The following is a 21,831-nucleotide window of genomic DNA, read 5'->3' as shown; positions in this document are numbered from 1 at the left end:
AGAGCCTCAATTCAGAGTTAAAGCATCATTTTTCTATATGCGAAAAAATTTACGGCCCATAAGAATATTTCGTGTCGCATTGCTGTCTGAAAAATTTTTTAACAAAAACAAACCAATAATGAGGCATCAGTTCGAATTTTTTTAAGCGAGAAGACACTCAAGTGAGCTTCATTTTTGGTTAAATCAAAGAAACATAATAGCAATTTCGTGTATGATGTGGTTTTGCAAAGCGGACATCAGATCGTTGCAAAGAAAATAATATTGAGGAAAAGCATTTGAGACAAATCATCAGTTAGATGATTTTGGAAGACTCGAAAAATTCAACGATGCTATTGCATAATGTGCGCGCGCTGTCAAAAGTTCTACGATATTCTAACTATAGAATAGAGAAAAGAAAATTTCTAGTTAATAAGAGAAAGTTGTTAAGAGAATAGACAAAAATCAAATGTTTTATATAATATCAACTGCTGAGGCAGAAGCATTCTCGGTGAATTGGAAGCATATAAGGCTTCGGTGACTTAAGTTGCTCTTTTAATATTCTTTCGAGATTTCCAGCACTGGATGTCGTTGAATGTTTTCATATATTTTTCGCTTTTTAGTTTGGTAAACACTTTCAGTTGAAAGTTTTTGTGATTTGAATGTACCATAGTTTTTTTTGTTGATCTTTCTGGTGCAGGTGATTCAGTTCTGAAGCTTTTTGCTGTTTTTTTGCAGAATGTTTGTTGATTTAGTTTTTCATCAACAACTAAGTCTTTCAAAAAATATTTTTTTCTTTCTTGACCTTTGGTCTTAGAGTTAGCCGTTTTTTATGTATCTGGGACTAAGCAACCTTAAAATGTTATCAAATCCGAAAAAAAATAATTTCGGCTATTTTTGAAATTGACGTTTTTAAATTTCAACTTGAGTTAGTTTGATCATTTTTTTAAAGTTAATTAGCCATAATTTTCTGTTCGACATGTTTATATTAGTTGTAACTGTATACGACAGTATGCTTTCATAACATAATGTTTTTGACAGAATGCTTTTCTAACATAAAGAAGAAAACAAATCTTTTGCTTATTGTAAGTGTTATTCAGAGAGAGAGAGAGAGAGAGAGAGAGATTAGCATCGGCATTCGTTGGAACAAGACCAAAACGCTAATTACCTTGCTTTTAAATGTCGCTTCTTTTGGAGCCAATCAATTTGTGGTTCATGTGATATCAACCTAGTGAAAGTTACCGTTTTTAGCCCGCCTCACAAACTTCTATCGATATTACTGAAACGAGGCCGAGGAAATTAGACGATAAGCAAGTTAGACGGATGCTACAAAAACGAAATAAGACGAATTTTTTTTACAGATCTGGCATTTGTAGACGTCACTGCTATGAAACAAAGGGCCAACAAAATTTTTTCTTAAAAATCAAGTTTAACAAAAACAAAAAAAACATAAAATGACAATACCTATCGAAAACAATAAGTTAAAATGAACATAAAATGTCAATTTGAATAGTACAGGAGAGGTTTCAATTGAATAAATTATGCGTGATCGACATCTACAATATTTGGCCACCGAAATTTAACTGTTGTCTGCAAACATTTTTATTTTTCTCACGCTATTTGTCTGCAAACAATTTTAATCTCTCTCACTTTCGTCTATTTTCTCACAATTGCAGTTTGCAAAATCGTCTCATTTCCTTTTAAATGCCTCCGCCTAATATGCTTGTCGTCCTTTTTTTCAACCTCCTACTGAAGCGGTCTTAGCCTGAAATGAAGTTCTCTGAATACCTAAAATACGAGTTAAAATGCGCGGTATTTCGAGAAACGTGTTTGATTTCATTGAACAGAACTAGCTTGATCCATCTTGTGAAAACTATGATCCATCTTATTAAGAAACTAGGGCTAAATTTGCAAGCTAAGACGTAACAACAGATTAACACTGAGCCGAAAACTCAATCAAAAATTTTTGAATTAAAGGTCGCTGCGCCACAAGAAGTTATAACAGTTTTCAGCAACCAGAGTTGTTTTCAGCAAATTTCTATTTAAACTTGCTGGAGATTGCACAACAATTAAAAACTGCTAGAAAAATGTTAAATTCTTTGTTGATTGGTTTACAACCGTAGTTTAGTATGGCGCAATTGTTTTTAATATGATGATTTTTTAAGCAATTTTCATCAATTCGCGCCCAAATTTGACTAAAAATATCAACCAACTTTTCAAAAAAATTGCCCCTTTAGCAAGAGTTTACAAGCTGGATCCGCTCCTACTACGTCTTTTTGAATTTATTTTCATTTCAAGCATCGCCAAAACTTCGAAAAAAAACTGGATGATTGAATCATTGTTTCATTGATGAAACTCTTTGTATTATTGATCGGTATTGAAATTTTCAAACAAGTTGAGTTAAAGGACTTGTCACAGGGTTCATTTTTCTGAAAGCTTGTATCCGTTGATTCTTTTCTTCATAGGGATGGACATTGCTTACTAAAGGAGGTACCATTGGCGGAAACTGTTAACAAGACCCATTAAAGTCATGTTTTCAATTAACAGTACCGTTACGTTAGTGTTGATGTTGACACGTTCTGAAACTGAAAAGTCATTATGCTTCCTTTTTTCCCTCGGCAACATTCGCACAAAACCAAGGATAGCTGAGACGATTTTAAAATTTATGCGATCTTAGCTCATCGAAAAAAAATAACACCAAATAAGGAAAATTCTAAGTCCACCTTATCAAACCTGACAGCTGAAAATCAATGCATTGATTTTTATTCACAGATATGTGAAAAAAACTTCGACAGAAAAAGAATAATGGCAACATATGTATCAACAAAAACATCGGTTTAAATCCGTTTACGACATTGGATTCCTTATTCTTTACCCGAGAAAAAGGTAAGAATAGGTTGTTAATTTATCAAATACAGATCAAGTTTTTATTTTGATCTATAATTTACAATTTTAAAAATAATCTCTGTAAATAGTCTTCTTGTGAAATTTGACGCAAACGTGTTATCTGTAAGGGATAAAGAAACACTATCTTATTTAAGGAAGCTGAGCTAATTGTCGGGGATATATTCTCATTAAAGCGAGTCAAGTTAGACAGTATTTTTAAGAGCTAAGTTCCGTAACTTATCTCACATTTCCTCACAAACTGTCAAGGTTAAATTAATTTAATTAACTCGGCTTACTGTTAATTTCCGCAGAACCGCAAAAACCTAGTTGCTAATTTTCACCATTTTATTTTTCAAAAAAAAACGACAATGTTTCGCGAAGCTCTGAATAAGGTCTCTAAAAGCAGCCGTGTCGTTTCGAAGTCGAGTGGTTTGCTTTCAACGGTTAGTCTTCTCATTTTTTATCTCTTTCTCATGAGTGAAGTGAGATCGACTGCTTCCGAGATCGACAGAAGGGTTTCGCTGTATGAGTCACCAGCCGACTTGCCCGACGACTCCAGTTTCAACCTCGCCTCTTTCGTCGATCGGCAGTTGAACAAATTGGGTAAGTCTTATCACACAGGTGTTGTCTGAACATTTTCAGAACCTTCAGCTCCTCCCATAAATTTTTTTTACTGCACTTTCACTATTGTTTTCATATTTCCTGTCAGTGACATGACAAGTAAAGGCAAAACAAATGAATGTTCATAGAAATGTGGCTTTCCACGACTATCAGTAATATTATCGAAAACGCATTCTTAGTAGTTACACCAAAGCTATAGTCAAAATCGTTTTCTTCTACAGCCAAGTTTCGGCGATAGCACACAACAATAGTTTTGACGAAATTGTTGCGTGCAATAACTCTATTTTAACATATTATGATGCCATCAGCTTCTCAGCAAATTATAGAATTTTAACTAACTTGATACCCTGAGTACAAAATCAATAAAATGTTTTCAATCTTCAATTAACTGTCATAGTTATCGATCCGACTTTCGAGGACGATGACGAAGGTACAATTTTATACTACACGTGCTAAAATTGAATCAGTTAAATCGAAAATAAGCTGAAACCAGGTTTCTTTCGAGATTTGAACCGGGTGTAGTGCAACGGCAGTCCCTTGGACTAACAGAATGTTCTGCCAAACACTATTCATTGTAATTTCAATTCGGCTTTACAGCAGTCAGGCTAATTCGTATTGCGTGTTTACCAAAATAGAAACGCAAACTGTTTATGGAAAAGCCTTGTGGTTAGCAGCACGAAGCGCGACGCAATTGTAGCATTGCCGCCAGAATGCTGGGAAAGTTTTAAAAAATACGAAATCTAAGCAAAGTCGCAGCGTACCCATTTTGAGTCGCGATGGTCGCAGCATACCTGATTTGGGTTGCGATGGTCGCTACTTAAGTCTCCTACGTCGACTCGGGGTGTATACTTTGGATTTGTTAAAAAAAGTGGTTTGCAGAGGCGACCTATGCAAGACTAAAACACGATGGACTCCGCCTTTTGAGATACTAAAATGAAAAGTATTTATTTCTGTTTTCTTACATGACTCAACAAAGCAATCGAGGACGAAACCACGACAGCCCTACCGAACGAAATAGCCTCGTCATTATGTAAAACTTTCAAACTAAATTTTTATAGTTCTCAGATCTGTTCTTACAGAGTTTAAGTAAGTTGTACATGAACGATAAGCTAACAATAATTTTTCTGTTTCCGTCTACGTCAGTATCTTACTCAGTAGCGGATTTAGGGGCGGGGGGACGCTCTCTATGTACTATTTTGAGATATCCATTTTTGGCTGACTAACCCAACAAATTTTCTAAAGGCGCCTTTGGCGCTAGTATATACTAATCTTGAGGGGGATTACGCGCCGAAAAAACGCGATTTTTTGGTCAAATTTTTTTTTAAATGCCTTAAAGGCTATATTTGGCCTGTTTTTTCAAAAATTTTCCTGCGGCGCAGAACAATTGGTCAAAATGGGAAAATGAGGTCTTTATAGTGATTTGGGGCAGCTCAGGAAATCAGTTTGGTCGACCTAAAAAAAAAGGCCGACAAAATTTTCAATTTTTTTTTTGAAAATCCACTCCCATTTGAGAAAATCCTAGATCTGCCCCTGATCTTACTGACTTAAATCTAGATCCTACGTAATTATTTTTTGCCATTTTAATTCAAATTTAAGTCCGCTCACATTTTCATTTGAAATAACAAAAAAAATTATTTCAAAAAAGCTACCAGTTGAAGTTTATCTTCATTTCGGGACCTTAAGTCATTGGGTTTGTCAATAAAAAGGCAATTGACTCTAATGGTCTAAATACTTTAGTACAGCAAACAAAACAAAAAATGATAGTCCAACACTTTTCGTATCTACCAGTTTTGAGTTAGAAGTTAGAGTGAAAAAATAACAAACGATTCCAAACCACCCGCCAAAGATATTTGTAATTAAATATATACTTTTTTGTTCCGACTTTCAAAGAAAGTGACAGAATATTTGCGATCGGTTTGTTTTTTCTTCAGACAAATTTCGGCTTTTTAACTAGCAATTTTGACAGAGTTGTTTTCATATCATCCAAAAGATACTGTTGCCTGAGCTCAAATTCAAAAAGAAGTTTCACTTATGATCTCAAATCTCAAATAGATATTTCACTGAACTTTTTCGTAAAGTTATGAGGATTTAAAGACCGCTAATTTGGGAAATTACGGCGCGATATTTTTGGTGCTAATAACTCGTAAGCGGACAATTATAATCCATATTCGAAATCGTTCTAAATTGCTCTTTGATCTATTTAATACTTTGCTGTAAAATTTCATCAATTACTTTTTTACACTTACTTCTTAGAAATTAAAACCCAGCCGGAATATTCAGGTCTTCTTCCTGATACGGACAGTCTAGTTGATTCTACTGTTAACTAAAGTTCCGCGGCCTAAATAGTAAATTGGGATATTACATGCCTCTAATATAAGCCCTAATTGCTCGCTTAACTTCATTCATATTAGACCAAAACCGGTTTTCTCGACACTGTGAAAACGTTTCCGAAATTTGTGAATGTCGTTTGAATGACGACTTCCAGGGCTTCAATGTTTTTTATCAATCGACCCTTTCCAATTTTGATATATGGTACCTGATTTTGCGTGGACAGTAAAACGAAGTAAAAATAAATTTTACAAACCCGAAGACAAACTTCCTTCCTACTTTAAGTGGTCGGAACAAAAAACAATTGTTTGAAAGTCAAATCAAGGGAAGGAAGAAATGGCTAGTATAATACAGTAATAGCCTGATTGAGAAATTTGAGGATTTAGACGTTCCGAATCTTTTTAGGAAAGTAACGAGTATATAATTTCTAATTTTTGTTCCGATCACTGAAAGTGAAAAAAAAACTTTGCCTTCGGATTGGTTTATAATTTGTCATTTTTTTCCACATAAAATTAGTTCAAAAAAATTATTGGAAATAAAATAGTGATGTAACAAATGGAATCCGTGTAAGTCGTGATCAGAAGGAACTTGAAAATTTTGAAAACGTTATCCCAGTGCTAAGAAAACCTGCTTGAGTTATTTGGGTTTTTGTCTTATTTCAAACCAGTTAAGCGAGGAGTAGGTATTTTAATATGCATATAATAATCTCAAATTTTAAGTTTCACCTTGAAAAATTAGTTTTATTCCAGCAAATTAGTTCGAAGTGTCTTATAATGTTTTCTTCCTATGTTTTTTCTAAATCAAAAAGTTCGATCAAAAATTTTTGAACATTTTTCTTTTGTTATTCTTTGTTGAACTAAAAATCCGAGGAATCATAATAAATAGTTTTAATACTCTACCATAATTGTGTATGGGTGTGTTTTTTCTCAGTTCAGGTTGGTCTCGCAGTGGCGAGCAGCACAGCGGTTTCAGTACTTATGCAAAACAGTGGCGTGCGCAGAAACTTTTATTTGTTGGAAATTTTTTCGACCTTTTTATTGTTTATCAAATTGAATTCCCGAGTTTTCTCAAAGCATTGTGAAGGTCTTTTCAAGAAAGTTCTGCGTTGCAAGCAAATGTTTAAAAAAAGCATCATAAATGCCGTTATTGGGCACTTTTAGGAAAGTTTTGATTAAAAAAAATCGCGTATTTTTTACTCGCGCTTGCCCTTTGAAATTAGTATTCATTAACACAAAATGCGCTTTTTGAGAAATTTTTTCTGGGCCGGTCGGCCAAAAATGGGTGCCGTGACATATTATTAAAGAGGTCCCTTCAAGTGGTGAGGGGGGGGGGGGGGTGAAAAACCTGATGAGGACACGTCCAACCATGAGTATATGATCAAGTTCCTAGGCGGGCCAGAATCACGCGGGGAATTAAAGTCATACACTCAGTGAGGTAGTAAAATTAAACAAATTTCGTCAATTGAAACATGAAAAGTATCAAAAATAAATTATCATTTTTATGGACTGTTTATTTTTTCAGCTAACCTTGAGAAATTGGCGTGGTTAGTTAAGGTGAACAGAGAACCCTCATCATTTTACTACTCCTCGTCCTCGCAACCCAGGGTCTTTTCACCACCTGACTACCCTTCCAGTGGATCACGGCCGCTAACCTTCAACAAAAGACCCCATATGCGGCTGCGACTTGGAACTGTCAGCCGAAAGTGATGTCATCTTAAGTTCACTTATGATGTCATAGACCTAGTTTGAGTCGACCTGGCTCGTCGCAGATTTAACAAAACTGAAGACAAGAATCATTGATAATATCTTTTTATCGGGGCTCATTCTTGAGAAGACAAATCAATTTGAATGGGTACTTGGTAATTTCAGCTCATAGGGTTTCAAGGCCAAATTACCAAATGATAATAAATTCAAGAATTCAAGTTTACAACAGGTCTTTTGATAGATTTTCACTAATTGATGTAAAAAAAGAGGGATGTTTTAGTTCCCCACCTGCCACTTAAAAACTTTCTAGAACTTTCTAGAACCACTTCTAGATTCAAAAAAAATAAACTCAAAGAAAAGTTCACTTCAAAAAAAGAGGAAATTGCTGTCGAACTTTTAGCACTTTTGTTCTTAGACGTATAGTTTTTCTTCAATCACAGGGCAAACTAGGTGAGAAATGTGGCTTCTTGCAACTTAGACGAATCTTTGACGATCGTATCTTTCGCGACTGGATTTCACAGTTTGGCACAATTTGATTATCGAAACACCTGGTCTTAATTTAACTCTAATTAAATTCGTTTTGATCATCATCGATGGCCAGTTATTCCACAAAAAATGTTCAATAATTTTCCAGTATAGATCCAACGTCTATCTTTTTAACTTCAGGCAAAGAGATTGCTATTAGACAACGATGTTCCCTTAAATCGTCGCCGAGCACAAAAAAAACGATGTTCCCTTAAGACGTCGCCGGGCACAAAATAAAGTTTTTAAATGAGATAATACTGTAGTACAGCCCAGAAACATTCGTTAAACAGAGGCGAAGCAGAACTTCACCTCGCTTGCGATACAATACAAACATCAAAAGCCGGTGAAAAGTTGAAAAAAAAACTAGGTCTACCAAAACTTTCATGTGTCTTGATAAAAGTTCATTCTAGGCAAACGTGTCATTCAAAATTTTTAAGTAGTAAATTAGCAACGGAACGAAACTAACAAAGCGGAAATGAAGCCAAAAATCTTTGAGTTGACACATAAGTCCAGCCGATTTAAATTAACCTGGTAAAAAAAATTTTGTCCGGAAACTACAACGAACAAAAATTGCAACTTCAATAAAAATTGCTTACAGCAAAAGAAAAATCAGTCATGTGACAAATAATCCGACAAAACTTGTGCAGAAAAACAAAAATCCGACAACTCTACTTTTACCGGAAACAAAATTCAATACAATACATTCTGAAAAAAAAACGTCCGGTCGAGACTCGAACCTCAATCCTGAGGGTGCAAAAGGGGCCACATTGCCTCTGGGCCAAGAGGGAGGTTGTCAAGTATCTGGAAGTTAACTTATCTCAATAATACAGCAACTAAGATTTCGAAGAAAAGCTGTTTACAGGGAAAAAAAAGTCTAGCTTCCGATCAAAAGACCCATGCTTTCGCAAATGTAAAGACAGCTGCTCTCGAATATACCTATTTTATCAATTTTTCATTCTTACAATTTAATTTTCCTTCTTTGTATAATTTTCCCATCACATCACGCACACGAAACGACACTAATATGAAAACACAAAAAAATTGTGTAGTCTTTTAAGAATGTGGCTGGAACATTCTGTGCTATTTGCACACCAACCGGCTATCCTTTTTTTGGACGAAATTAACATCCTCCCAAACCACCCGCCCCAAAGCCGTTTAGGGGAAAGATGATAACATTAGTATAATAGGTAATCAGTTAAGTCGCAGAAGACATATTTTAACCAGAATTTTGAAAAAAACTTCCATTCGGACAAAGTAAACTAATACTTAATTTTTGTCTTCACTGTTGCACTATTGAGTTTTTTTGCTGTTCAGTCGGAAGTTTTATTTCATCATTTGAGACTTCTGTATTTTCGCTGACTTGTAGATGAATAAACATCTTCGTTTTTTTGCTCCAATATTTAAAGTAAATTACCGAATATTTAATCTTGGGTAAAATTTACTTCCAGACAAGTCCCGACCTAAAGATATAATAATTTTTCAAAAAAATTATAATTTAGCAACAATAGAAAAAACTGAGCGCAAAAGTTTTAACAAATTATTTCACTAGTAATTATTTATTTCTGAAAGTTCGAAAATTGTCAGCTGGAAAACATAATTCCAATTTTATGCCCTTACTCTATAAATCCATTGCCTCTGCAGCACTCGAGTTATCTGGTAATAGAAACTAATTCGGCTCAAAAATAATTCCAAGTTCAGCTTGAGCAAGCTAACTAACTGTTGCTGACAGTTGAACTTGCTAGAAAAATTGTTCGAGCTAATTATTGTAAATATTTTCAAAAGTTTTATTTTTAAAATGCTGACTAATCGCAAGCTTGAACACAGTGGCGAAGCGGAGATTCGAATCACTTCCGATTAAACACAAACAAATAAAAGACTTAAGAAGACAAAAAAATGTTGAAAAAAACTAGGTCTACCAAAACTTGCGTATGTCTTGAAAGGAATCATTCTGTTCAAACATGCCAAGCAAAACAATTGACTATTAAGTTAGCAGCAAAACAAAACTTACGAAGCGGAAACAATTTTTGAGAAGACAGCGTTGAAGCTAAAAAGTTTCAAATCAACTCTGAAACTACAATGAAGCAACTACAATGACAAATGCTTATAGCATAGGACAAACTGGTATGTGGCAACTCATCCGACAAAACTTGAGCAGACAGACAAAAAAACGACAAATCAATTTTCACTGGAAAAAGATTTCAATTTCATGCATACCGGAAAAAAGTTCTGGCCGCGACTCGAACCCCAGACCTTAAACGTTCAATAAAATAGCAAGGAAGAAAACATCAAAGGTTTTCTAGAAAAGTTGTGTACAGGAAAAAATCAAGTTGGCCATGAGACACTTGCACTAGCAAGTGTTAATACATTTATAAACATATTTTCCGATAACCAGAAATCAACCTAAATAAAACTGATCAAAACTGAATCTGCTGAAAAATCTGACAATAAGTTTCCACTTTAAAATTCAAAGAATAAAAAGGCAGGAACAGTTCCTTCCGTAAATAACGCGTCACAAAAATAATGTGAATGACTCATCTGGCTTTGCCAATTTTGAAATTTCAAATGTTACTAATTATATCAAATTTTGTTCATTCTATCAAAAAAATAGCACATGAATCCAAATATTGATCGCAGGCAGCAGACTAAGTAGAATCAAAGTTCCTTCGTCGGTAGCGCATCAAATTTCGGGGTGATATTGAAAAAAAAACAGATTGATTTTTTCTTGAGCTCTGCCAACACCCTATATTAACCCTTTTTGCCTTAAACTTATACACTTAAGCAAAAAGAACTTAAGAAGAACTTAAGCAAAAAGTTTTCTTCTTTTTGGTGCGCGATACCGTTCAAAAAGTATAAATTGGTAAAGGCGTCTTTAAACAACTTTTTAGGCTGGTCAGGCAAAAATGATAGTCCTAAAATAGTATCAAAAGAAGACTCTTTGCGAACATTTGGTAATTAAAAATGAAAGGCTTTCCATCCCCCGCCTCAGCGTGCTACTTCATTGCCATGCTAATCTCGGATAACTTGGTAGCTAACTAAACTCTAGGGACATTGTCCTTAGAATTCGTCAACTTTTGACTAATTCCACAGAATTTTAAAGGCTTCAGCCAAAAGTCTGATAGAATCAAACGACAAATACTCAAATAACAGGCGTTAAATTTTTTGTTTGGCAAGGGAAAAGTATATAAAATCCGCAGATAATGCAGATTTTAGAGCGATACGCTTTCGAATTTCACAGACAATTAAAAAATTTTCCGCTTTTTGTGCCGGCTTGATTTGCTATTGTATTCAAAACTGGATTTACAACTTAGTCAAAACTGGGTGTAGTAGCATCGAAAGATGAGGACACTTTTGAAATGACTTGGCAACTAGAACTCAAATTTTTTTCCTTTAATATACCAGCTGCTGATTTTAACAAATTTTAAACTTAACTTAAATATATCGATTGAAACTGCTTGCAATTTTGCAAGCAACATAATATTCGGAATTGCGGTATCTTTTTCTCATACAGTTTTGCAAATTGAACAAAAATAGATAGAAAAACGAATCAAAACCAAAATTTGAAGTGCTTTTAAAAAATAAAACCTTGAAAAAGCTAAAGAACAACTAGAAAATAATTGGTATAAATATTAGAACTAAATTTAGTTCCTTCTATTTGCATTCTGTGTTCACTTCTAACAGCGCACAGGCCCGGATTTATTATTTTTTTAAACGACACTTTGCTGTAATTTTTGTGCGTGAAAAAAGTTTGACCAAAAACAAACTTAATTTTTTTGGCGCTCTTCTGCCTCAAGGTCAATATGTAGTGGCTCCCAAAAGTGCCTTAAGTTTTTTTTAGATTCGTTTTATTTTAAGGATATCGTAAAATAGTACCTAAGTGGAGACTCTTTTGTTGCTGAGGGGGTGGCATCACTGAGGGGGAGAGGCGTACCCCTAAATCCGCTACTAGCGCATAAACTAATTGAACGTTTCTTTTTCGCAAAAAAAAACAATTAAGTACGGCGAACATTTCGAAAAACAATTAAATCGCGAAAATTCTACATCGGCGAGTTTCATCTATTATCATCTTCAGATTTTTTGTCCTCACGGTTTTTAGATTCAAAAGAGGTTTTTGTGATTGCTTTGATATATTTCAACTCTGATCAAAAATCGATTATCTAATTTGCAAAAGTGAAATTTAAGTAATAAATGAGTTATCAATAATATTGATAAATCGTTTCAATGTTATCGTTCATTGTAGGCTATGACATTGGCTACAAAAGTATTTTCCCCGATGAAGTCGGCTATGATGATGTTCGGTTTCAGCCCACTGCTTCGTGTTTTGTCTAGCCACTCGGGCAAATCTTGCATCAATTTCTTCTCATATCTGTACAGAGATCGATTGCGAGGTGATATCACATTTTCCATCCTCGGAGTCATGATGCATTGAATGACCGACATTTGATTCACGTCTTTGGACTTCAGAGTATTGAAATTGAACTGATTAACTGATTCCTTCTTGTTCTTGTTGGGCCAATAAGATCGCAGCACTTTGGTGGGCAAAACTTGTGGAAATGTCTTATTGAAGAGGAGTTTTGCGAACAGCAAAATTTGCCTGTTTTTGGCGAGAATTTCGCTAATTGTTATCGTCTCAATTTTTGTTTTCTCTGAATCCTCAATAGACCATATTTTTCCTGGAAAATACGAAGTTACAATCGTGATAAGCTGCTCAAATTTCTCTTCATTCGCGAACCCGTAAAGATGGTTGAAATCGAGTAATAGCACTTCTTGCGGGTGATTCGCAGCGAATTGCGCTATGTCTTCTAGATCTTGTCCAATCTCCTTCCCGTAAAGCGCGTGACAGAACCGAAAATTACCAGTGACGGGGCAGACGACTACCCGGAAATCGAAGTATCTAATGCCATGTTCCAACTGTCGTTTGATTGTCAGGTTCTGAGTAATGGCCCATTTACGTGCGAAGCCGCGTGCGAAGGGCAAAGAGGTGAGAGTACGTACAAATAGGTTGTGATGGAAAGGATGCAGGGGAAGTTTTTTGTCCAAATAGTACGCGGCAGAGTCATGGGATCCTGGAATGGCAAGACTAGCGAGGGGAAGTTGTTTCACCTAAAGTAGACCAACTACAAAATCAGAGAGATATTCATTAGAAACTAAGTACCAATTTCTCTGCAACTTGCTCAGAAGAATCACCTTATAGTTTTTGATGCTTTGAGTGTCTCGCTACTTGCGATATAACACGAACATAACATGGCAGTTAGCCGAACGAAACAGACACTGAAGCCATTGAGTTTCAAAACAAAATAAAAATTCATTAAAAAAATATCCGAAACTTTCAAACCGAGCAATAGCTGAAGCCGAACTTTGAACGAGTTCTATTTTTGCTCTTTGAACGAGTTAAAATGAGCCAAGTAAGCATATATAACCAAAGCCGAAACCGGCGAACAAAAAGATTAAATTGCGAAAAACGAAAATTGTTCAAAACTCAATTACCTGCTCCATTGCAAATGCTGGACATGGTCTTCTAAAATTGTTTAAAAAGCTCAACCTACAAGAAAAACGCGTGATGTGGGAACTGAGCCAAGAAAAATAAGCAACACACAATAGTCAGGAAAGGAGGATTTCGAAAAAGAGAAAATTGACAGTGCACAAAACAGGTCACTCCCTGATTCGATGAACGAGCCTTTGTCTTCTCAAGTATCGGCTTTACCACTTGGCTAAATAGATCGAATTAGTCATTGGATTGAAATTGATTATCAATTCAAGATACTAAAAGTAGATACCTTATTACGCGTCATCGCCCATTTTAGAATAAACCTTAATCTGATTGGTTCTTGGTACATATAAGCTGATATGGTTCTTGGTAAATTTAAACTTCAGAATAACAAAAAAATATGGTTCAAAAATATAACGAAGCTGTGCATTGCAACGAAAACATATGCAGAAGCCTGATTAATGAAATAATTAAAACTACAAACCCATTCGAGCATTATTAGCTTTAATCAATTTATCTACAAGTTCTGGAAAGTCATTCTTTTGCTTACTCTGGAGAGAGTGGAACAATTTAATCTGATCGGGTAAAATAGAAACTGCAATTGTCTTAAATTCACAAACTTTGAAAGTATCAATCCTTTTCATAGGTCTCGGAAGTAGTATTCTAAGTCCGCAGTGGTAAAATTAGTTATATATAATCGACCAAATCAACTTTTCTCATAGGTCTCGAAGAAATTGAACAGGAAATTGAAATTTCATTGGGCTCGTTATCTCATTTGGTTCTGCTTTCTTCAATTCAAAAATTGCGTACTTTTTGCTTCATTTTCGTCTGAATCAATTTATGACAGACTTAGCATTTCTTGTTTTTTAATTAAAAATCCAAATTTTGGTATTCCATTGTGTGTTCCAAGAATTCGCAAACAATTATTTTACGTGCACAATTTCTTCCTCAGCTATGTGCATAGTCTTTTTCAGCTCGCATACAAAATGGTTCAAAACGTTGGAAAACTCAAAAAAACGTTGATTTTCAACACAGAGGCGAAGCTTCGCTTCGCTAACACTAGCGAAAACACGACAAAAAGCAGCTTCATAAAGTACAATAAGAAAAAGTATAAATAAGCCTCAAAATTGCAAAAAAAGATGTCTACAGCTGAGATTCGACCTGCGACCTTGAGATTAATGGTCACACACACTGACCACACTCTGGTCACGGAAGCTTCTTAGTAGACAGACGATAGAAGATTCAAAATTAGCCATAAATAAAGCAGAGAGCAGATGCTATGCAATTTCAAATGCTACAGTGAAATTTCCAAATAAGTGAACATTTTTAATGAACACTTTTATTTGCGAGCGAGGTTAGAAAAAAAGAAGGTTCGTAATAACACAATAAGCTGACGCTAGTGTAATGATAAAATACACCGGGCGTTATTGAAAACGCAATATTAAATTTAAATCCACAAAAAATCTTTGAATATAGGTTTTCTAAATTGTATAAAATTCAGGTAGTTTGTCTAAACAACAAATTTTGAACACTTCGCTTGAGATTGCGTTACAAACGTTTTTTTAGATCATCATTCCTTTAAAGTTTGTCAAAAACAAAACCACTTGATTTCATAGAATTTACTGTTCTCCATTGTTTTAGCATCATGGCCAAGACAACCTTGCTTTCCTCAGCTCAAAAATTATAACCGCTCGGACAATGAACCAACCACGTACCGTTTTTCTTTGGATCACAATCGATATTTCCTTAGACTCAATTATCAGTCAAACTTGCAAAATAACTAAAAAATTGTAAGTAATCAAAGAAAAAAACGTTACTGAAATGCGATCAAATATTCTTCAGAAAGCGCTGATGAGCACGTGTTCACAATTTTTCCAATTTCTAATGCGCTTTCGATGTCGCCCAATATTTTTAGAGATTTCAGCCTCTATATAACTATCAATTGTTGATTTCAAGCGTTCATCATTTTGTTCTGAGTGAAAAAAAAAAACAGGTTCCACCAAATGCAGTAAGTTCCCAAAAGAGGTACTTCTAACTCTCGAAGAGCAAAAGGAAAAAAAATGAATTCTTCAGAACAAATCGTGCAAATTCAAAGCGTTGTTAGCGATACGAAAGTTTAGTTTGTTTGTCTGGCCAGAAAACAATCTAAATTTTGCTGCACAACACTTTGAAAATGTTTAAGTCGTAAATTCACTTTTTGTTGTAAATTCTCTTGATTCTTGTAAACTCACTTTTTCCTTTTGCTTTCGTTCCCTTTTACTTTACATTCGAGTGAAGTGCCAAATTCAGTTACCTGTTCTGGTAGATTCTTCATCCAGTCCTGCAGTAGTCCCTCTGGAATCTTCTGGAGGTTGTTACCACAGGTCGACAACTCATCCGAATCCATCAGGCCGACAAAAGGATTAGGACAAGAATAATAAATCTGAATTGAATTTCTGATTAAACAAACTCTGACGATGACTTCTTCTGATTTTTCTACTTCTATCTTGTTCTTTGAACTCTAAAAGGAAACGCAATAAAAAAGTTTGTGAATTTTGCAACAGATACATATTTGATTCTAATGCTCTTTTAAAATGATGAAAAATGGGAATTTTTTCGAGCCACCCTGATTGCAAAATTTTGAATGAATTCATAAAAATTTTTTGGCTCAGAGTGGATGTTTCCAAAAATTATAATGTCAGCAATCGATTCGCTAAAACTCTTCTCAGCAAGAACACATGCGAATCTGATGGCATATCTTAGCCTATGTGAAAACAGCATGTAAGCAAGTTTCGGGAAAATGAAATTGAGAACTTCTTTTTGTACTGAGTTGAAAATCTAACCAATTTTGGATTCATAAACTCTCGTTTTAATTGTTAATCTTCGAAAAACGAATTTGTAAATTACTCATCTGTTAACTAATCTTTACTTAATGCAAGCATTGGTATTTTTTTACGATTTGTTTCAACTGAAACTGTTAAATTGAATCAGCAGCTGTCTTTAGATTCTTTAGCAACACATTCAATTTGAGCCAAAAATTTTCAAAAAATACTTACCGATTTAGAATTAGGGGGACGTTCAAAAAGCACACTGACAAACTTTCAGCCTAATCGGCCGAGTAGAACTTAATACGTATCTGTTGCCAATTTCAGACGTGCAAAACTAACAGATAATTATAATAAATGTTTACTGGAGTCGTGCTTAGAGCAAAATCTTTTAAAAGTAAAAGCTCGTGACTCAAACAATCAGTATGTTATGCACTACGCGTTGAAACGAATACAATTTTGCATTTTTTAACATTACCACAACATTTCTTTGATAAATGTTCATCAATAGTTTTGGCAGACAATAAAATGAAGCTGAGAGTTTTTTATCGACCAAAATTTGGCTTCAAAGCAAAAAAGGCGCACAGGAGGAACATTTATTAAAATTTGATGACTGCGTAAACAAAACGAGAAAAATCTCGGTTTTTAAAAATCGAAAAAAGTAGCATTTCAAGCTAAAAAAAAGCAGTCGCATTAAAATAACCTCGTTTAAAAAACGGAAAATAGAGAAACAGACAGTAACGAAATGAATATGCAACTTACTTTAGTGTATCTGGGAAATAGAACTATAAGTGATTTGTATGAATAACATTTCAGAACTCACTTCGTGATATTTGCCAACAAACAACTCGCATTTCGAGATAACAGAAATATTAATCACATTCCAAATTAAATCATTTTGGTTTTGGTTTGGAATCGGAGAGCGTCTTTGAATCATATAGAGGGGATTTTTTTTACGATATTGATAAAATTTAGCTCACAAACTTTTTCAAACAAGGGAATGGAACACAAAAATTTAAATTAACTTGTGATTTGCGAAATTTTCATCATTAAAAAGTGGTAAATACATTTCAAATTATATATTTTAAGAAACTTGAAAATAATGAGGCGGGTTTGAGGGTTAGAATAGCGTGTTGAATGACATCTTAATGGTGCAATTTGTATTTTTGAGTCGTTGCTTTTCGTTCACGTGGTCTGCTGATAGGTTTAAAGTACTTAGGGCAAACTGAACTTTGGCGGATGGAGGAAAGGATAGCAACTGTGTTTACTTTTAACTCTTTGAATGGTCTGTACTCGAAGAGAGATTTCATGCACCTAAGCACATTGCAAACAGCACAATTAGCATAATGCTCACAGAACACTATTTTGTTCACGTCTATGATTTCAATCGGCTGTTAAAAATATAACAAAACAAGAAGTAACTAGCAAATGGTAACAAGGGTAAACATGCTTAAATCAGGTGCAGTTAGAATTTGATTTATTTCATTGACAAACGTCAAGACTAAACGTCTGAAGTTCTATTAACCTTAAGTTTTTAAATCGAAGACCAAATCTAACGCCAGCTGCAGGTTATTAGCACACAACCCGCCACTTCGAGGAAGACTGGCTCTTTTCCAGTTCCCCCCTTTCAAAATAGCGAGTTTTATGTTTGTTTTACGTGTTATTACGGCTAAATGCGTGATGTTACGCTGTAAAGTATGAAGAAAAAAATCTGTTCACAGTTGTCGATTTGTTCACCACGCCAAATTTCATTGCATTATGACAAGGTTAAATAAGCTTTTCAAATTTGAATTTGAAAGGGGGGACTGGAAAAGAGCCGGAAGACTATATCACTTAAATTAAACAGAGGTGCAGGGAGTATCTGCTATTAATTAAATTCATTTCCAAGTTCTTTAAAATTAGTACACTTGGGAGGATGTCAAAAGGCAGTGAGCCTGTCAAGGATGCCTCAAGAGCAAAGTAAAATTAGCATTTTTTTTGTGTAACGTACGTGTTGTTTACTTACTGAAAAAAAGACAAAATAATTCACTTAAGATCTTGTTGTCTAGTATATACAAATCTCGAAATTGATGTATCCGTTTTGTCAATGCTTTTTCCTTTAATTTCATGGCTTAAACTACGAAACTTTTACCAAACTTGATAAAAAAAATTAAATAGGTTTCGTATTCTTGTACAAGTAGCTCTTAACTTAATTGGTGTCAATTTTTCTAATGTTCGTAAGCCTTTGTTTCAATTTTTTTGGTTAAGGCATTGATCTATTTCTTCATTCGATATTACATTGTTGATTTTAGAGCAGGGATGTTCATTTCAGGGATGAAAAAAAAATACAAAATAGTCTTACAAAACGAGCAAAATTTAAACGAGAAGAGAAAGACATCTTTCAAATATGCCTCAAAATTCTAAAGATTACCAACTTCTCTGTTATAAATGCAGACTGTATTAAGGATTAGACGTAGTTTTTTAGTTGTAAAACAAATTTGAAAATTAAGCTAGGGTATATAGAAATAATCAGAAACATCTACTATAAAACAATTCAAGGCAAAAAATCAAAATTGTTATAATGACAGATATCTGTTAACACATTATGATCGCATGATAGTTTACTGCGAGGTAAAAATTATAATATAAATAACATTTATTTTCCATGATAATTCGTTTCCAGGACAATTTTAAGTTCAAGCAAACTTGCGAGATCGTCAGGAGGCAGTTGATGGCCAGTGTGACGCCTCTAAGCAAAAATAGACCACTAATCAAAACATTTTCATTCAAAAAATACAGAAAACATTCTGCGTTATCGGAACAAAAAAAGTTTACCAATTGATTCTTCAACTTGTCCTGTTGAGCTTAATAGATTTTCATGCGACCAACAATTAAATTTCAATCAAATCTATTGTTCTTTTTAAAAATGTAAGTGTAACCAAAGCTTTAAGCTCAATTGTGGTTCGAGCTCAATTGTGGTTACTGATTTGTTTGTGTTCATATTGATGTTGTTCATATAAAACTTAACAATATTCATCATTTCAAAAATATGCAGATGTTTCAAGGAATAATAATTTGTAACTAACATGTGACGCAACTCAAGTGCATCAGACAGATAATTGATCGTGAGAATTGCCTACATATAAAATATACTTAGAAAAACAAAGAAATGAAATCAACCGTAACGATAGATGGGAGGCATCATCCAACAACGCTTTATATTTGAAAAATTGTAATATTTGAAAAAAATAATAACAATTTGAAGGTTGTTTTTCAAAGTTATATGGTCATATCTCTAAAACTACTGGGTTACAATTTTTTTTAACACAGAAGCAAAGCCCAAAAATGGCCGACATCATACAACTGCACTTTCCATAATTAAAAAAAAAATTAAACAACTTCATTAGCAAAATCATTGATTCATAAATGCGATTCTTGTTAACTATGTTATGTATTTTCATTATCTCCTACGTATATCATTTGCTGCCATCAATCATTTAACCCGGCGTAATTAACCTAACATCAGACTCTTTTTTCTTTCTTTAATTCTTAATAAAATGAAAATTTGAAATAGCGAAAAAAAGTCAATTTCAAAAAAAATGGAGCATCTATATTATGATGAAGGCCACATCTGCAACCGGACATCATTCCACCACGCTATAGGGTTGAGGCTTTCAAATTTTGGAAAGTCTTATCTAATTCATATTTATCAATAAGAATTTTTAAAATATTGAAAAAACGTCATATCTTGGAAGCTAAAAAGATTTCTGCAGTCTCAATTGGATGAACTGCAGTCTCAATTGGGTTGAGGCTTTCAAATTTTGGAAAGTCTTATCTAATTCATATTTATCAATAAGAACTTTTAAAATATTGAAAAAACGTCATATCTTGGAAGCTAAAAAGATTTCTGCAGTCTCAATTGGATGAACAATTTGCAAACCCTGAGATTAACCGAAGAAGCACCCAGCTATATGGCTGTGAAATTCTGATTTTATAAACTGCATATCTACGTTTATTGAAAATTTTCGGAAAAAACATAAAAAAAACGTCATATCTCAGAAACAAAAAGCTTTTCAGCGGTCATACTGAAGGCAAGAATTGAGACCCCTGAGCGTACCCTGACAGCACCCAACTACAGCCTTGAAAATTCAATCTTTCATAAAATATTTTTGGAAAACGAAAAAACCTTGAAAAACACTAAAAAATTTGAAGATTAAGAAGATTTGGAATATTAAGTTTTGTGATGTTTTTATATCTAAATTCTTTGAAAAATTTTGAAAAAAATCAGAAAAAAGGTCAGATCTCGAAAATAAAAAAGAATTGCGCAGTCAAATATAGAGCCAAGACTTGCATCTTCTGAGAGTTCCCTGCCAGCACTCAGCTACACGGTAGAGAATTCAAACTTTGATAAACTTTTTAATGAAAAAAAAAAACCTAAACAACGTCATATCTCGATAACTAAAATAATTGAGCACTCACAAACTAAAGCAAAATTTTAATCTCCTGAAGGTACCCTGAAAGGAACCAACTACAGGGTTAGGAAGTTTAAGTTTTATGAAATTATTAAATCTGTTTTCTGGAATTTTTAAAAGAAATTACTAAGAACGTCATATCTCGAAAGCTGAAAACATTTAAGCAGTCACATTTGTGGGCCAGATTTGCAACCCTTGCAAGTACCCTGGCAGCACCCAACTAAACGGTTGAAAGTTTATATTTGTGAAATGTTTTGAATCTAAGTTTCCTGAAAAATTTGAGGAAACTCACAAAAATTGTCGAATCTCGTAAACTAAACGAATTTGGGTATTCATATTTGGAAGCCAAATTGCAACCCCCCTGAGAACCCGGACATCCCACTACTTGGTTGCTAACCTCAAACTTGTCGAAACAAACACTAAATTGACTGGAAAATTGTTAGTATTTGAATTTTGTGATGGTTTGTTCATGCTACATTTTTGTAACTAATTTACATTTCGACGTAATTGCTTATCCCACCCACGCACCATCTCTTATTTTGTGATTCGACAAATCTAGCTCATGATAACCTGGAACTGAAAAACACTGGATATCCGTGTTGTTTTAACATCCAGTATCGGTTAAATCACCAAGTATTGGTTACTGAGACAAATCACTAACATATTCCAGCGCATTATTAAAAAATTACTGTTTAGCGATCTTAAACTTTGAAGCAAAATATAGTGGTCCATTAGTTTTCAAGTTGCCAGTGTAACAGATTCAAACGAACGCACCGCTGCATTTTCGGTTACATCATTTCATCATTCATTTATATTTAATATTTTTGAACTATTCCGTTAAACAATTTGGAAAAATAAATTGGTTTGGTGCTTTTATCAAATAGTTTTGATGCGCTTCTTCGCATTTAGTCAAAATAGGAAGAAACTTTATCTAATTTAAGTTTTTCGGGTGTTCCACAAAAACATCAGGTACCAAATTTTTTTTAAAGGAATGAGTCGAGTGATATATCGTAAAGCCCTTTCAGTCGTGATTCTAAGTACTTTATAAATTT

The 21,831-nt window shown here is 34.2% G+C and overlaps 2 protein-coding genes and 1 long non-coding RNA gene across 9 annotated transcripts in view; 2 read left to right on the top strand and 1 right to left on the bottom strand.

Moving 5' to 3' along the window:
- Nucleotides 1-21,831, top strand: part of LOC134852815 (charged multivesicular body protein 4b-like) — a 326,219-nt gene that overhangs the window by 79,603 nt on the left and 224,785 nt on the right. The window lies entirely within an intron of this gene.
- LOC134857243 (uncharacterized) lies at nucleotides 2,868-7,745 on the top strand. The gene is made up of 2 exons (XR_010164889.1): nucleotides 2,868-3,465; nucleotides 7,333-7,745. It is a non-coding gene; the product is annotated as an uncharacterized LOC134857243 (long non-coding RNA).
- Nucleotides 12,155-21,831, bottom strand: part of LOC134852698 (PI-PLC X domain-containing protein 2-like) — a 31,230-nt gene continuing 21,553 nt past the window's right edge. For 3 of the 7 annotated variants that reach the window (XM_063868568.1, XM_063868567.1, XM_063868574.1), the window contains exons 2-3: nucleotides 15,818-16,024; nucleotides 12,155-13,139 (exon numbers count right to left, since the gene is read on the bottom strand). In XM_063868568.1, coding sequence (XP_063724638.1) covers nucleotides 12,261-13,139; nucleotides 15,818-16,024 — 1,086 coding nt within the window. In that variant the 3' untranslated portion in view covers nucleotides 12,155-12,260. Of the gene's footprint in view, nucleotides 13,140-15,817; nucleotides 16,025-16,346; nucleotides 16,474-16,559; nucleotides 16,868-17,090; nucleotides 17,969-21,831 lie in introns of those variants that run through there. The other 4 variants (XM_063868571.1, XM_063868570.1, XM_063868572.1 and 1 more) reach the window with 4 other exon arrangements.

This window comes from Symsagittifera roscoffensis, chromosome 1 (assembly GCF_963678635.1).
Source record: "Symsagittifera roscoffensis chromosome 1, txSymRosc1.1, whole genome shotgun sequence".
Taxonomy (NCBI): Eukaryota; Metazoa; Xenacoelomorpha; order Acoela; family Convolutidae; genus Symsagittifera; species Symsagittifera roscoffensis.
This window is presented reverse-complemented; position numbering and strand designations above follow the sequence as displayed.